This window comes from Anarrhichthys ocellatus, unplaced genomic scaffold, assembly GCF_004355925.1.
Source record: "Anarrhichthys ocellatus isolate YVR2014 unplaced genomic scaffold, GSC_Weel_1.0 scaffold17, whole genome shotgun sequence".
NCBI classification, from domain to species: Eukaryota; Metazoa; Chordata; class Actinopteri; order Perciformes; family Anarhichadidae; genus Anarrhichthys; species Anarrhichthys ocellatus.
The window spans coordinates 2179864-2194484 of record NW_022280047.1 but is presented as its reverse complement, the minus strand read 5'-3'; the positions used below and the strand labels follow the sequence as shown (position 1 = coordinate 2194484).

Sequence of the window (14621 nt, the reverse complement as noted above, 5' to 3'; positions counted from 1 at the left end):
CACACACACACACACACACACACACACACACACACACACACACACACCGGAGCTTGCAAACAGCTTTGACAAGTACACGCAGAGACACAACCGCACACACACACTGAGACACACACTCCCCCTATCGCTCTCGTCGGGACTCTGTGTGCTGTGTTCTGCCGGATCTCAGTGTGAGTCTCAGTGTGTGAGTCTCTCTCTTTTATTTTTTTTTTTCCAGGCGGCCATCTCTGCTCGGCCCTGCCATCTGTTCTCCACGTTGTGGAACACGGCGCTCCCTCTGGCTGCAGGTGTTTTCGCATGGTGGCAAAACTTGTCAATTGGAGTATGAAGGAAAAAGTACTCGGGGCAGAAATGGTCCAGAATGAGGCTCAGACTAGTTTTTTTGGGGACTTTTAAGTCACTCAGTGAGTCATTTTTCCCCAAGTTTTTTACAAGTATAGTGTGTGTGTGCACTTGTATATCTATCTTTATGAGGACCAATTACCTTCAGAGCGAGTACATTTTTGTAACGCGAGGACATTTTGGGCGGTTCTCCGTTCTTCAAAGGCCTGTTTGAGGATTCAGACTTGGTCTTAAGGTACAGGTTAGAAGAAGGTTAAGTTAGGGTAAAGGGCAACTTAATGCATTATGTCAACGAGTGTCCTCACAAAGATTTAAGTACAGGGATGTGTGTGAAAAAGATTTTGTCCAAATTTGTGTTTACCTACATACGGTATATGTGCTCACATCTCCATTGAAACTGTCCAAGGTTTAATGTAGGAAAAAAAAAAGAAGAAAGTGCTGATGGTCGGCTCATTTCTTAGGATATTTTTAATATCTCCGAGGGTGGCAGTTGTAATTAGGGTTCCCATAGTAAGTTCCCATTTTACAAGGCAAGGTGGAAGTGGGAGCGATTTTGTTGTTTGGTTCAGTCTGTATTTGAGTTTTTATATCCCCTCTACGTGCCAATTATCCCATTAACACAGCTGGCCACCTGCTGAGGTTGGACACTAAAAGCAACAGAACTGCACGGGAAAGTTGTCTGGAATGACTCGGGTGACTGAGGGACACGTTTTTGAAAGGAAAATTACGTTTGTGAACCATTTTCAAGAAGTGCCTCAATTATACAGAGACTAAATCTGTATAATCTCATATTCCCTTTGATCTATCCATCCATCCGTCCGTCCTCCACTGCAAAGAGAAGCAGCCTAAATGTCCTTCTCCACGACCTCAAGCTCGTCCTGGGGGACATTAGAATCTCTCCAGTGTGTTCCGCTGCTGGACGTGTCAAGAATACCTCCAAAATTAAATAGCCAGGAAGCATCCTGACCAGACAGCGAAGACATCTCTTTTTCAGCCTGCTTTGTGTCGTGACCTCTTTCTTTGAATCACTAACTGTGGCCGTAATGAGCACAGGTATATTGGTAATTGGGTAAATTGAGGGTTCGGCTTCGTCTTAACCACGACAAGCCGGTAAAACACCTGCGTCCGCCAACACTGCAACAAACCGAACACCTGTTGATGTAACTCGTTCTGCAGAAAAAGCACGGCTTCAGACTTTGAGGTGCTGATGCTCATTTCATGGTCGTCATGAATGCATCCGTGAGATCTAATGAGGTCAACAGAATCATCAATTCAATCAAGGTACAATTTTTATTGCAAGCTAATAAATTAACATGTTATTACCTGGTTTATAATGTGAAAAAATAATGTGACAAACAGTTTGGAACTAAGTGTACCGAGATTAGTAAGCAGGTAATAGTTGAGTACACTGTCAGTGGTCAGCAATGAATTGGCCACTGCCATTAACCCATGTGACTTTTATCTCTTCTTTTAATCTTTACACTATCATATTTTTGTGTCATTGTTTTTGTATACCTGTAAATTAAATACGTTGGTGTATTTATGCTTGCCAAACCAGCTTGCCTTGAATTGGCCCTGAAGCATTTTGAATGAAACTGAAAACTATTTACATTGATGTCAAAGTATTGAACCAAAAGCATGTAAGTAAGGAAACCTACACAGCAGAAAGTAAGAAGACAGAGGAATAATTGTTTTTCTGAGCTAAAGTCAATTCTTTATTTTGATCTGATGCTGTTGGGTTTACTGAACCTGCATGGGAGAACAACACGTGGGAGTTTGGATTCAGAGGAAGAGAGGAATTATGCACGCACACATACACAGGTAGGGACAGATGCATGAACAAGGACATATTCATGCATCCATCTACACACACACACACACACACACACACACACACACACACTGGAGGTCCGCTGTGCCTCCCAGAACTCCCATCTGTTGAACCAGCAGTCCAGGTTGGTCTTAATGAGAAATAATGAGCCTTCACTAAATAACAACAGCTTGGATGGATTTCACCTCCACTTCAGATTTAATCAGAACGGCATGAACACTAGCTCCTTCTGCAAGTCACTAAATCCATTTGTTTCAACTCAAAATAACATTTCATTTCCTTTAACTTCCTTGTTTTGAGGGTACGAACACATTCTTAAGATCACTGACTGTTGACACATTTTTAACATCTTATTGTATCTAATTCTCATCAAACATTAAGTTCCTCACTGCTGGGTATAGAAAATGTCACAAAGAAATGCATTTGAGTACAATGGCTATTGACAAAGGGGATTTTCCCACCATCGTCTTAATGAAGATATACAAATACTTAAGTGCTGACCTCACTTGAGTACTCTTGAGTACAGACCTGCATGAAAAGGAGCTCACAGGGGAAAGAAACTCTGTCCTTCAAAGTTTGACATTTTTCTCAAATAAATCAGAGCAAGAATGGAATTTCTAGGCCTCCAACAGCTGGCATAGCTGTCAGTGAAAAATCTAGCTGTGTGTGTGTGTTGGGTTGGGTTGTACAAAGAGCACCAGGCATCAAGTCAGGGTATCCAATTGGCCTTGCACGATTTCAAGCTGGAAGAAAGAGGAGAAAAGGTTGAGTGAGTGTTTGGAGAAAAAAAAAAAAAAAAAAGAAGTACACAAAAGAAATGCACGCATACACACACACACACACACACACACACACACACACACACACACACACAGTCAGAAAAAAAAAAGAAAAAAAAAGAAAAGAGCCACAAAAATGTATCAAAGTATGAGGTAGACGCACAGGCAGATGGATTTTTTCAGGCAATGTCTGTCAATCAGGATGCTATGGAAGGTGCTGAAACACATGACGTGAACGTGGACACATACATGTACTTACACACACACACACACACACACACGCACACACAAAAATAACAGACCTTGTTGTAGAAGTCAAGAAGCTCCTGGTGGTTAAAATCAACAAAGACATTTTCCTGAACCTGGAGAGAGAGAGAAAGAGAGGCAGAGAGAGGAGGGAGAGGGAGAGAGGGAAGGAGGGAGAGGGAGAGAGAGAGGGAGGGAGAGAGAGAAAGAGAGAGGGGCATATGAGCATTGGAGAGCAAACAACCCAACAAATATGAAAAAATAAGTTCACAGAAGTACGAGAACGACAGCGCAGAGGGTAAAAAAGCGGCATTAAGAGCACACTCGTAAGAGAGTAAATGAGCCAGACTTGTTCAGTGGGCTTTCTTGTGCTTTCTATAAAAACCGTCATTAATTATTGCTGCTCTCTGGCCAGTACGTACTACCCTCGTAAGTCGTATCCATCAGAGTTTAAAAATACCCCCGAGGCAAAGTCACCGTCCACAGACCCATCACTCCTTCACCACTCTGTTTAAAGATGAAGCCAAACAGAGACCGGCTGCATCACGGAGCACGATGAGCAACATATTGTTTCACAATGAACACATGCAGCAACCTTGCAAAAGCATGCAACGTAATATGGAAAATATAAGGTCCACCACGTAACAGTATGGAAGCTATTCTACTGCTTTTTCGCTTCTTCGTGACTAATTGAAAACACACGCAGTGCAGGTCATCTGATGAAGCAGACCGATTCGTTTAGCATGCAAGGAAACACACAAGCTAACGAGTTTCTCATGTGGGCCTCTGCATCCGAGTTGGAGGGAAAAAAGAAAGAAAATATGGTTAAAAAATGTATTGTCCATTATTTTGAAGTATTTAAAGAAAATGGGATGCAGAGAAAACACAGGCCATCTTTGTTTCTATAATTCCTTCTTTCCTTCCTTTAATTGGAGGGCTAGAAAACTCAACTTCATCATCTGAATATAGCCAGCTGCACTTCAAACGAGTAAAAAGAGACAAGAGAAAATAGTGGCAGTTATAAAGTATAAGGTAATATTAATAAAACGTGCTACCAATTACATCTGTTTTCATGCTGTGTCAATTCTTTTCATAACAGTTTCTTGTGTCATTATGTGCTTACTCTTATGTTCACCTGAGAGCCGTTTGCTGTTTCTCTCTCCTCTCTGAAAAGACGGCATCGAGGGAAAAGTGCAAGAAACCAAGAGCAACCATCACCGGGCCGCTATCATCATTACCATCAGCCCATCACAAAACCAAGGGCCAGACAATAATTCCCCCCCCCCCCTTGAATGGGCGTAATGGCGTGACACTTTATCACACCCATCATTGAGAAAAGAGCTGCAATATGTGAAATGCTTTCTGGGTAACACAGAGTGGAGAGGGCAGCTTTGTAGCCGACTGAAGTGCACTCAGTGCCGTCGCGCGAATGTTGATAATAGCGTCGAACTCCTGGCACCAACTAGGAGGGCACAAAGAAAAAGAAATCTGCGCTGAAAGACACTAAAAGCACACGATTGTACAGCTCCTCTCCCTGCAGTTTGGTGCTTAGAGACTAAATAGGGCTTTGGGGCTTGAATCTACATGCAACTGGCTGGCTGGTTGGGGGAGGCCATGTGTCACAGCAAATTAATGACAGAGATATTAATTAGAAGCAACGTTAAAAGTCCATAAAGGAGAGCACGAAGAGCAAAAGGTTGCCTGTCGCCAAAGCCAACGACGCCACGGCACGAGGAGAATGTAGGACAGCCGCAAGGACAGGTGATAAAACAACTTATTAAAGTGTTGTTACCGAGCGAGGCGCAATGCAAAGAGGAGGCGCAGACAAACAGAGCAAACAAAAAAGGAAACGATTTGATTTGAAATACAAATTGGGCGTGCAGTCGAATTAGTTGAATGATGAACACACCCCGTCTGTGCATCCAACAGCACCGATCTGAGTCTCAACTCACACACACACACACACACACACAAACACACACATACACACACACACACACACACACACACACACACACACACACACACACCGTGGCAAACGTATTGTAACGATGGAGAGTCCGGCGCTGCATAATCAGCTATTTGGGTTTTTGACTCGGGTCAGAGCGACAAACACCAGCCGAGTTGGAAGAAGAAACAAAACACTCGTCAGCTAACTGAGCCGTCTCTGTGACTGACTATGAGGTGAGACGGGGGGCAACCGTCAATCCAGTGCTGGGATAATGATGTCGATCAAAACTAAGCTACAACGAAGACAACGAACCAGAGTGTAACACTTCCTGTCTGCTGCACATGTGGTTGACGATGAAAGTGAGATTGACGGTTTGTTCTGACGAGGATTTACAGGTACTGTCGGGTATGTGTGTGTGTGTGTGTGTGTGGGTGTGTGAGGAACAGTGAAACACTGTTTTGTCTTGGGAACATATGCACAAGGGCGCATGTGTGTGTGTGTGTGTGTGTGTGTGTTTGGCCCATCCCATTGTTCCTCAGGGTTGAGATTTTACCAGGCAGTAACCCAACAAGGCTCTGACAGATCTAGGCTAACACTAATGGGGATAGGATGCATCATCCTCATCATCACAGCCCTGTACTAACAGGACGCAGACGCACACACACACACTCAGACACACACACAAACCCGTCTCATCTGCCTCGGTGCCAAAATCCTGTGTGTCAAGATGCAGGAAACAGGATTAACTCATGAAGATAGTCATGAATTCACTTGCATCTGGTGTTCCATATGCAACTACATGTTGGAGCATGTTATTGCAATGTAGGCTACACACTATGGGAGATCCGACACACGAGAGAGAATACACTGACGAAAGGAAAACAGATAAACAAAACTAATTCCTCCAAAACCGATCCTTCGATATGTCGAATGTGCCAAAATGTGGGACCAGGCGTTGTTGTGCCGCAGCTCCGCAAGGTTCGCTGTCCACAAGGTTACTTGTGCAATTCCCCAGAGGATGAGCCAACAAAGTCGCGGAGGGATAATTGTGGAAGAAGCTCCATACGGATTACAGCACAAGCCCTCAGACTCACACTGAGGTTACCGCAATGTTGAGGCCTTTCTGGTTTATTGCAATAACTGGGTATTATTTTTCCTTTATTCTTTATCAGTAATAATAATATCGTCAAGTTAGATTGTGTTATGAAGGGAAACAGAATTTTGAAACAGAATTTTGAACCAACTCTGACTTGATCATAAAGACTTCTGCTTCAACTGTGGCATGCTACACTCCCTGTAATTGTGTAATAATAGTCCGGTAAAAATAACAATCGCTCTCACACAAATTGAGGCAAAATCTACATGCATCGTGACCCTAAAGGAATCCCCTTTGACACACAAAATGTGAAAATCCTGAAATTCAAAGGGGGCCGCCATCCACATGACAGTCATTATTTCATATTTGAAAGGGTCACAATCAGAGACAGACGGCATTTATGTGACTTGCATTTGAAATGAAATTATTGACAAAATGGAATGTGATAAAATACTTTAGAGTGAAGTGATTTTGTGTTTTCAAAATACTCTATATACTTCCTCCATGATTCATAAAACATCAAACAATAAATGCATCTTACAAACACAGTGATTTTGTAAGCCCACACTACTCACAGTAATCTAGTGCATCTTGTTCATCATCAGAATACATTCTCATCACTGATGTATGTATATGTGTTGTTTTTTAGTTTTTACTTTAAGGATAAAAACAATTTAGTTAAAAGGTGTTTTCGGATCATATTTTCAAATATATATGATGATCAAAACTTACCCTTCATACAATTCCCTAGCTCTTTTTTTCCTCTCATTCAGAACATATTGAAGACACAAAATCTGTTTGTCTTTGTTGGAATTTGTGTTAAGCACCACTAATGGGTGGACATATTATATATAATATATATATATTTTGTTTCCAGATCTCAGAAGTTACCGCAACAAACACATTGATACTAGAAACAGAAATGATGGCCAAGACTATAAAAACAAAAGTTGTAATATGATAAACCAGCATTTGCTTTTACATAAATGGGTGCAAAAAAACAACAAAGAAAAGTCTCCTCTGCCAGTGACTCATCCACATGAACGACCTGTAACTGCTGCACGGATGTTAAGAGGAGAGAAGTGAACCAATCAATGTATTCCAATTCCAATGCAAAAATAAATGATTTTTTTTTTTTTAAATGACACGTTCAACAAGCTGTGCTTTTAACCCATCAAGTGGTTCCTGGTGTCAGTGGTGTCGGTTTATATAAGACCACATGTGTAGGGCATGGAGCGCATGGTATTTTCATACCACAAGGAGGCTGGCTGGATGCAGAAAGGCACTCTTCATCAATTATTTGCCTCGGCGCAACGAGGAATAGCTCGGATTTGATATACTTGTCAAAGCAGTGAATCCTTTCGTCGCTGAGTGCTTTACGGGGACTGCTTTTATCCAATGAGAAATTCAAAGAAAGGCAGGAAGGGAGTAAAAGAAGAGAGAGTTAAAGATGACAGGGGAGGAAGATTGACAAAAAGCAGTGAGGGGAGGGGAGGAATAGGTACGAGAGAGATGAGCAGCAAAGTGAAAGATGAGGAGGGGGAGTGAAGAGACACGGGGAGCTTAAGCAAAGGAATGAGGAAAACTGTGATAACCCAAGGGAGCTTTCATTGTAACAAACAAGCAAAAAGCATCTCAGACATCAAACTGTAAAGGATTCACTGACAGAAGGAATTTGTCTTATATCGAGAGATTTAGCTTCAAACCTAATACGACAATAACAACAAAGCTGTCTATAAATTCACAGAGAGAGGAGGAGGAGAAATGGGACACTTCTTTGTCTGCGTGAATATCGTCTTCCAGGTGAAGCGATCTTTAAAAGAAATATGCACGGCAAAGTCCATACCAGACAGACACCAAATGAAGCGAGTCAAGTGTCAATCAGTCTTCTGTGTGCTTCTCAGCTGTTTATGTGCGAGGACGGCACCGCGCGGATCAGCATTTGAGAATTCTAATCACTGTTCTGTTGTGTGCTCGTACAGAAGCCTTACATCTCCTCGCATCTGAAGACTCCGCTGAGCAGAACAGGGTACTTTCATCATCATTAAAGAACATCATTATTGTTTTCTGTGGCTCTCTCTCCCGATTCTACACCTTTTATTTCCTTTTTTTTTTAAATATATATTGTCTTCACTTTCGCCTTCATCAACCCCTTTTGTCTTCTCTTTTTCCTGTAAAACACATCGTGACTTCTGTTCTGAAAAGCCGTAGATAAACAAGGTTTGCTTATTAGCTTGCATGCATGTCACGGATTATCATTTTTACTAGTTGCTGCAAGGCAGCAAGCTCCGGGTCTGAGAAGTGAAGCCAATGTTGAAATGTCTTATACTTGTGTGCTCTGTAAGGGCCATGAGGAGGCGACTCCTCTGGTTGTATAGAAGTCTGTGAGAAAATGACTCTACTTCTCACTTCATTTATTCCCTCAGTAAACATTGTAAACATGAGTTTATGGTCTCAATTGCTAGTTTCAAGTCTGCTTCAATACAGCATGATGTTCATTTGTAAATGATCGTCCATTTAGAGTCAAATAGATCATAAAGCAGGGTATGCTTTAGGGCGGGGCTACCTTGTGATTGACAGGTCGTTTCCCGGTCTGGAAGTTGTGTTTTTTTTGTCTCCGAACTATAATCCTTTCACAGTGTGTTTTCAGTTCATGACAGTTAATTGTAACATCTTTGGTCGGCCAAAAGCGTCAGCGTTCGGTTGTACTTAGCTCCACCCTCTCGAGGGACTTCTGGTTGCAAAAAACCAAGATGGCGAAGGCCAAAATGCGGAACTGGAGGCTTCAAAATCACAGTCCGAAAATCCAATGGGTGACATCACGGTAAGTACGTCCACTTCTTATATACGTGCATATGTTCGCTGCCAGCACCCTCTTTTAGACTATTAATAGCCCCCCATTAAGAAGACGCAAGGTGCTACGTTGGTGTGGGTGTGTTGCTTTGAGGTAGCAATCAGGAGATAAAAAGAGTTTCATGACCACCTGTGTGAGCGGTAAATCAATGCTTATCAGACACAAAAGCACTGACATATAATACTGAAACAGACTGTAATTTTACAAATCGCTGTTCATATTGCCATTTATTTTCCAGGTAAGAGCTCTTGCATGTACTTGGGTGGCCAACGAGGTGCATTGCTGGAAGACGTTGTGTTGTGTCGCAGTACAGTTCAGTTCAACCTTTTTTTGACGGATGAACCCGCATTGTTGTGCCAGAGTCCCTGCTGGTTAACGGCTAACCGGTGCAGTGGCTAGGACATGATTAACCTCATCAGCTTCCCACCCTGCAAACACTAACAGTAGTTTGTTGGAGCACCCAGAATGTCAGAAATAAAACCAGGGCCGTTCAGTGGAGGGACCAGTGTTTTCCCTCTGTGCTCTATCTTACAGCCCATGTGGACGACCTAGAGCTTGTCATCTCATCCAGAAATGATGGCAGAGTCACACAAGGTCTTAATTAGCAGAAAAACAAAAAAAAACAGAACAGTTTCATGTGCTCTTGGTAAATAAACAAAGTGTAACGCTCATTCATTTAGCTTTTATGACTCGACATACAGTATATCCCGCTTGGCGTCACAAATAGCAGAAACGTTGCCAAAACACACATTGATTACGGCAGTAAATAAAATTAACATTCATGCAGCCACAACTAGCACTTAGCACCAAGGAATGCACAAAATGTGCTGCGCTTCATCCCTGCGCCACTGAAATGAATAAATATGAAGCAGTTTTGAGTGTGAAAGTTCAGAACAAAGACTCATCATCCTGCTTATCTCATCTGCTTATTTCAATAGGACAGCAGCAGCGCGGCATTAAACCAGCATCAAAGAAAGGGTAACTGTAATGTCGCCGGCTCAAGCGCTCTGCAGAGAGCGGGTGTGTGCCACATCACAGGTCCTCTGTGACTCTGCTTCATTACGTGCCTTCTGTGACTGCGAGCTCTTTGACAGTTTGTCTGATTGCAGCTCTCTGCCGCTGCCTGGTCGTTGACTTTTGCCTGACGGAGAGAAATCTTAACAGAAAAAGACAAAGAGTCAACAAAGACTGGCGGCACGCACCGGAGGCTGAGCTGTCGGCTTTTTTGGCAAACCCTTTATCCCTCAACACACTCGTAACAAACACACTCTGCTCTTTCCTGGCTGCTTCACTGTAATTTACACACACACACACACAAGCAACACATTAATGTTTTTTTGGGCTTCACCACACATCCTGCACCATTATTAATCCCCCCCCCCCAAAAAAAAAAACCTCTACAATCCTTTCTGTTCCACTGTTATGTTGCCATGGGTACACGCATTGGTTACAAAAGCCTGATGACTGAGTGACTGCCGGGTCTATCTTTCTATCTGGTCTATCAACTTGTCTGCGCACTTGACTGCTTCTGTCTGTCTGTCCGTCTGTCTGTCGGCTTACGGCAACCGTAAAATATGTGTCATTACTGTTTGTCGGTTAGCTCACAATGCATGCATGTCTGCCAACCTGTCCTCCTCTCTGGCTCTGTGCCAGCCTACATCCACCAGCTCCCCTGGCTGTCTGAGCTGCATTCTGCCATATCTTGCTGAGGGATGATCGGGGGGGGGTTGTCTGTCACCGTGGCACGAAGACACCGGGTAACAGATTCCACAAACAGGTGTCCATGTGGAATAAAGCGTCTCATCATCACTAATATTGTCATAAGAAAACTAAAATCAGGAATGAGGAGAGATGAAATTGTTTTTCATAACTCAACTGCTTTGTTGTTTTTGGTCCGCGAGTGAAGCTAACAACCACACATCTGCAGCTCTGTGTATTTGGTGTGCTTGACGATGCACAAGATTGTGTGTGTGTGTGTGTGTGTGTGTGTGTTTGTTCAGCTGTCTGTCGCTAAAATCGGATACTCAATGCAGCTGTGCTGTCAAAATACATACTTTTAATGTCTCAATAAAGACTTTTTGTCGTGTGCGTCAGTGCTACGGTGTGCTGCCTCCTCCTTTATGTTGAGCGAGTTTTCTGTCCATCTGTCTGTGCCTCATCAACACTGTTGAGGTTTGTGTAGTTCTCTGTGGAGGTCAGGAGGAGGAACGCGGATGAACTGGAGACCGTCCAAGAAAGGTTCATCCGAGGAGAATAACGGATTCCAGACTGGTCCAGTTTAATTAATAGCGCGCTACTCATTATGGCACACTAAATCAAACTAAATGTAATATATCATGCGTCTAATACGTGTTTTTACAAACAAGAAGTGGATGGCATAATAAGGCAATTACAGTACGGTGACTATTGACCCACACCACATTCAGAATGACACCATCTATTAGAGCCAGCATTTCTCAAACTCTGCTGGGTATTCACTTTGCAAGTCAGCTGGCAGGCTATTACGAGTGTGTACACACAGTACAGACTATTAGCCTTTGGACTGGCTTTAGTGTAAACTGTGATGAATTGGCATATAAGTGGTCGGTCGTGGGTGTAATGAGACTTCTTGAATCCCCTGACTCTAAACTTTTGTATTTCTATTAAAAACTTCCACTGTGGACTCATATGAGGGTTTTTTTCCAAACAAAACATAGCTTACATTCAGTTACTGGAACCCTGAAATATTGTGCTATTACACTGTGCATTATAACTGTGACGTTGCATTAACAGAAACACTTTCACTTTTTAGTTTACCCACTTTTCCTTAATTCTTTTTGATTCCATCTATTTTACTTGTGATTTCCAACAATTCGACACAAACCATTCGAACCAATCGGAACCTAGAAAACATACCGAGAAAGAAATGGAAATATGTGACAATCCAGCAAATTTACCGTCAAAATGACTCAGCCTGTGTTACCTTGAATCTTTGAGGCCTCCACGGTGAACAGAGAATGAATAAACAGGGAAAGGTCTTGATGAATTGAAGTAAATGGTGGCAGCAAAATGATATCAAAACATCCGTTTACAAACTCTCGCACATCTCGAGCAGTACAATCCAACATACATATAATCAGATATCATTTAGCTGTTGTTAAATGTCGCCCCCCATTTTCTTCAGTTCATCTTTTGGACTTTTTTTCCGTTTTTTTGATTCTTGGTTTGCAGCGGAGGCAGGAAAACTTTCAGGTAACACGAGTGGTTGAAGCACTCCTTTATTCTGCCGAAGAAGATCACAAGATAGGATCGAAAGCCCTAGAAGAGCTGAATGGAGCCTGAGGTGGAATTGTTTTGTCAATTCCCAGAATGTTGTTGCAACCCCCCCGGAAATCAGAAATCAACTCTCCACATTTAACTGTAAGTATAGGTGGAGAGAGAAGTACCGACAGCCAGAGTTTTCCAATCGGGAGACGGTGACTCTTACTCCAAAATTGACCTTTTGTTGTCGTGGAGCAGTAAAGACTGTATTTTCTCTGCTTCTTGCATGGTGGTCTTCCAACATGTGATTGGCATAATGGAGTGTTTTAAACCCTTGTTTTTATTCAGAAACCTGTTGTTTGATGTTTTAGGTGTGTGTAACATTATGCTACAGAACTCATTTGTGCAGAAGCTGATCAATTTATCACATCACTTAAAGTGCAGTATGTTTGACCGGGTGTCCATTTGGATGATAAAATGTACCACTGAACAACAACATGGGCCCTGCAGCTCAATGAACATCTTCAATAGCTTCGGCTTCTTCTTTTAATCAACTGTAGCAGTCCACAATGTCCGGCTCCTCCTATGTGTTGGTTCAGCAGCTCAGTAGCTTTACACAAAACTGCAACAACAACAACAAAAATCAATAGTTCAGAAAACAACCATGTTTAATCTTCCCATGACCCTTTGAGCCCATAGCCGTTCAGAAAAAAAACTTCCCGTATAGGAGCCACATATGCACTGTGTATTGTTGCTGAAAGGGGCGGGGGGGCATCCTCATCCACAGCAGTTGCCCTGTAGCCATCGCACAGTGACATACACGGAACCTCAAAACGTCAGCCATTCACTAAAAAGCCTGTCGACTGCAACAAATAAGAGCTGTCAAACCCAAACACTGGAAACTGTCAATCACCTCCGGTATTTATAACAGAAATGAGCACTGGCAAATATGTGCACAGACACACATGCAGGCCCCCACACCCACACCCACACACACACACACACACACACACACACACACACACACACACACACACACACACACACACACACACACACACACACACACACACACCTATTCTCTTAAATATATTAAGAGAAGAGAGGAGAAGATATTTTCCAAACCTCTCTCTGACTTACGACATGCAAGAGATGACATGATGGAAAAGCCTTCCCGTACAGCGAGGGGCCAACATGTCACTCACTCATTCTAATTTCAACGATTTGGAGAAAACACTTGGGAATGAACGGGCCTGCTTCATTCCATCAGTCTGAATGTTTTACCCCTCTTAACTTTGCTTCCTGTTTCATTTTCAACAGGGCCTTTTGATAATGCTCTCATTCCATCTCAACTCTGAAAGCCACCACAGGGAGTAAATAACAGCAGAGAGGAGTGGACTATCTGCTGCTACCCAAGAGGAGAACGAGTGGGAACTTTGACAACAAAGAAAAACAAGGCAGGCAAAAACAATAAACAAACCGGGCTTTTGCTTTGTTTTGTGTGGAGACAGGGGCCGAGAGGAGGCAGCAGGTCCCAGGCCCGACAGGATGAATTCCTGAAAGCGCACACACACACACACACACACACACACACACACACACACAAGGCTGCACATATTCTGTACACTCATGGGCATGTGTATACAGAATATGCCCACACACCCGACAACACAAAACAAAAATCACACACAAATGTAAGTGGTAAGCTATACACGCACACAGTGAAGAGTACACACACACACGTACACACACACACACACACCTAGATTATTGACATTATTATAGATGTTATTTATATAAAAGTCGTTCGTACAAATACATATTTTTTTTTCATTTTAATTCAATGATTAGGTTGTTTTGGTGAAGTTAGCTTTAGATAACTATTTCAACTGTTTATTAATTACTTTTAGCTATATAATTAAACCATATATCCACTCATTTTAGACAAGTATTTCAACAATATATGCATTACGATTAGCTAACGATGTTAAAGTTATATCCATATCATTTTTGCTAACTTTTTTAACAATATATCCAGTACTTTATGCCAGCTATTTGAACTTCTCCGCTCACTTGCTAACTAGTTTTCATGCACTCTGAATTGCAACATGTGATGTTAATGAGTCTGACTCAGATGATGGGCAGCCAACACGTTACTGTAAATGTCGAACTACTAGTTAGTTAGTTGAGCTTTATAGACTCGCACAGACACAGACATTCATTGCTCCTGTCACTCACACACACACACACACACACACACACACACACACACACACACACAC

At 42.4% G+C, this 14621-nt stretch overlaps 1 protein-coding gene across 1 annotated transcript in view; it reads right to left on the bottom strand.

Annotated features, from left to right (window-relative positions):
* Positions 1-1613: 1613 nt before the first annotated feature.
* Positions 1614-14621, bottom strand: part of commd10 (COMM domain containing 10) — a 58532-nt gene continuing 45524 nt past the window's right edge. The window contains exons 6-7 of the mRNA XM_031856152.1: positions 3255-3314; positions 1614-2916 (exon numbers count right to left, since the gene is read on the bottom strand). Coding sequence (XP_031712012.1) covers positions 2878-2916; positions 3255-3314 — 99 coding nt within the window. The 3' untranslated portion in view covers positions 1614-2877. The remainder of the gene's footprint in view (positions 2917-3254; positions 3315-14621) is intronic.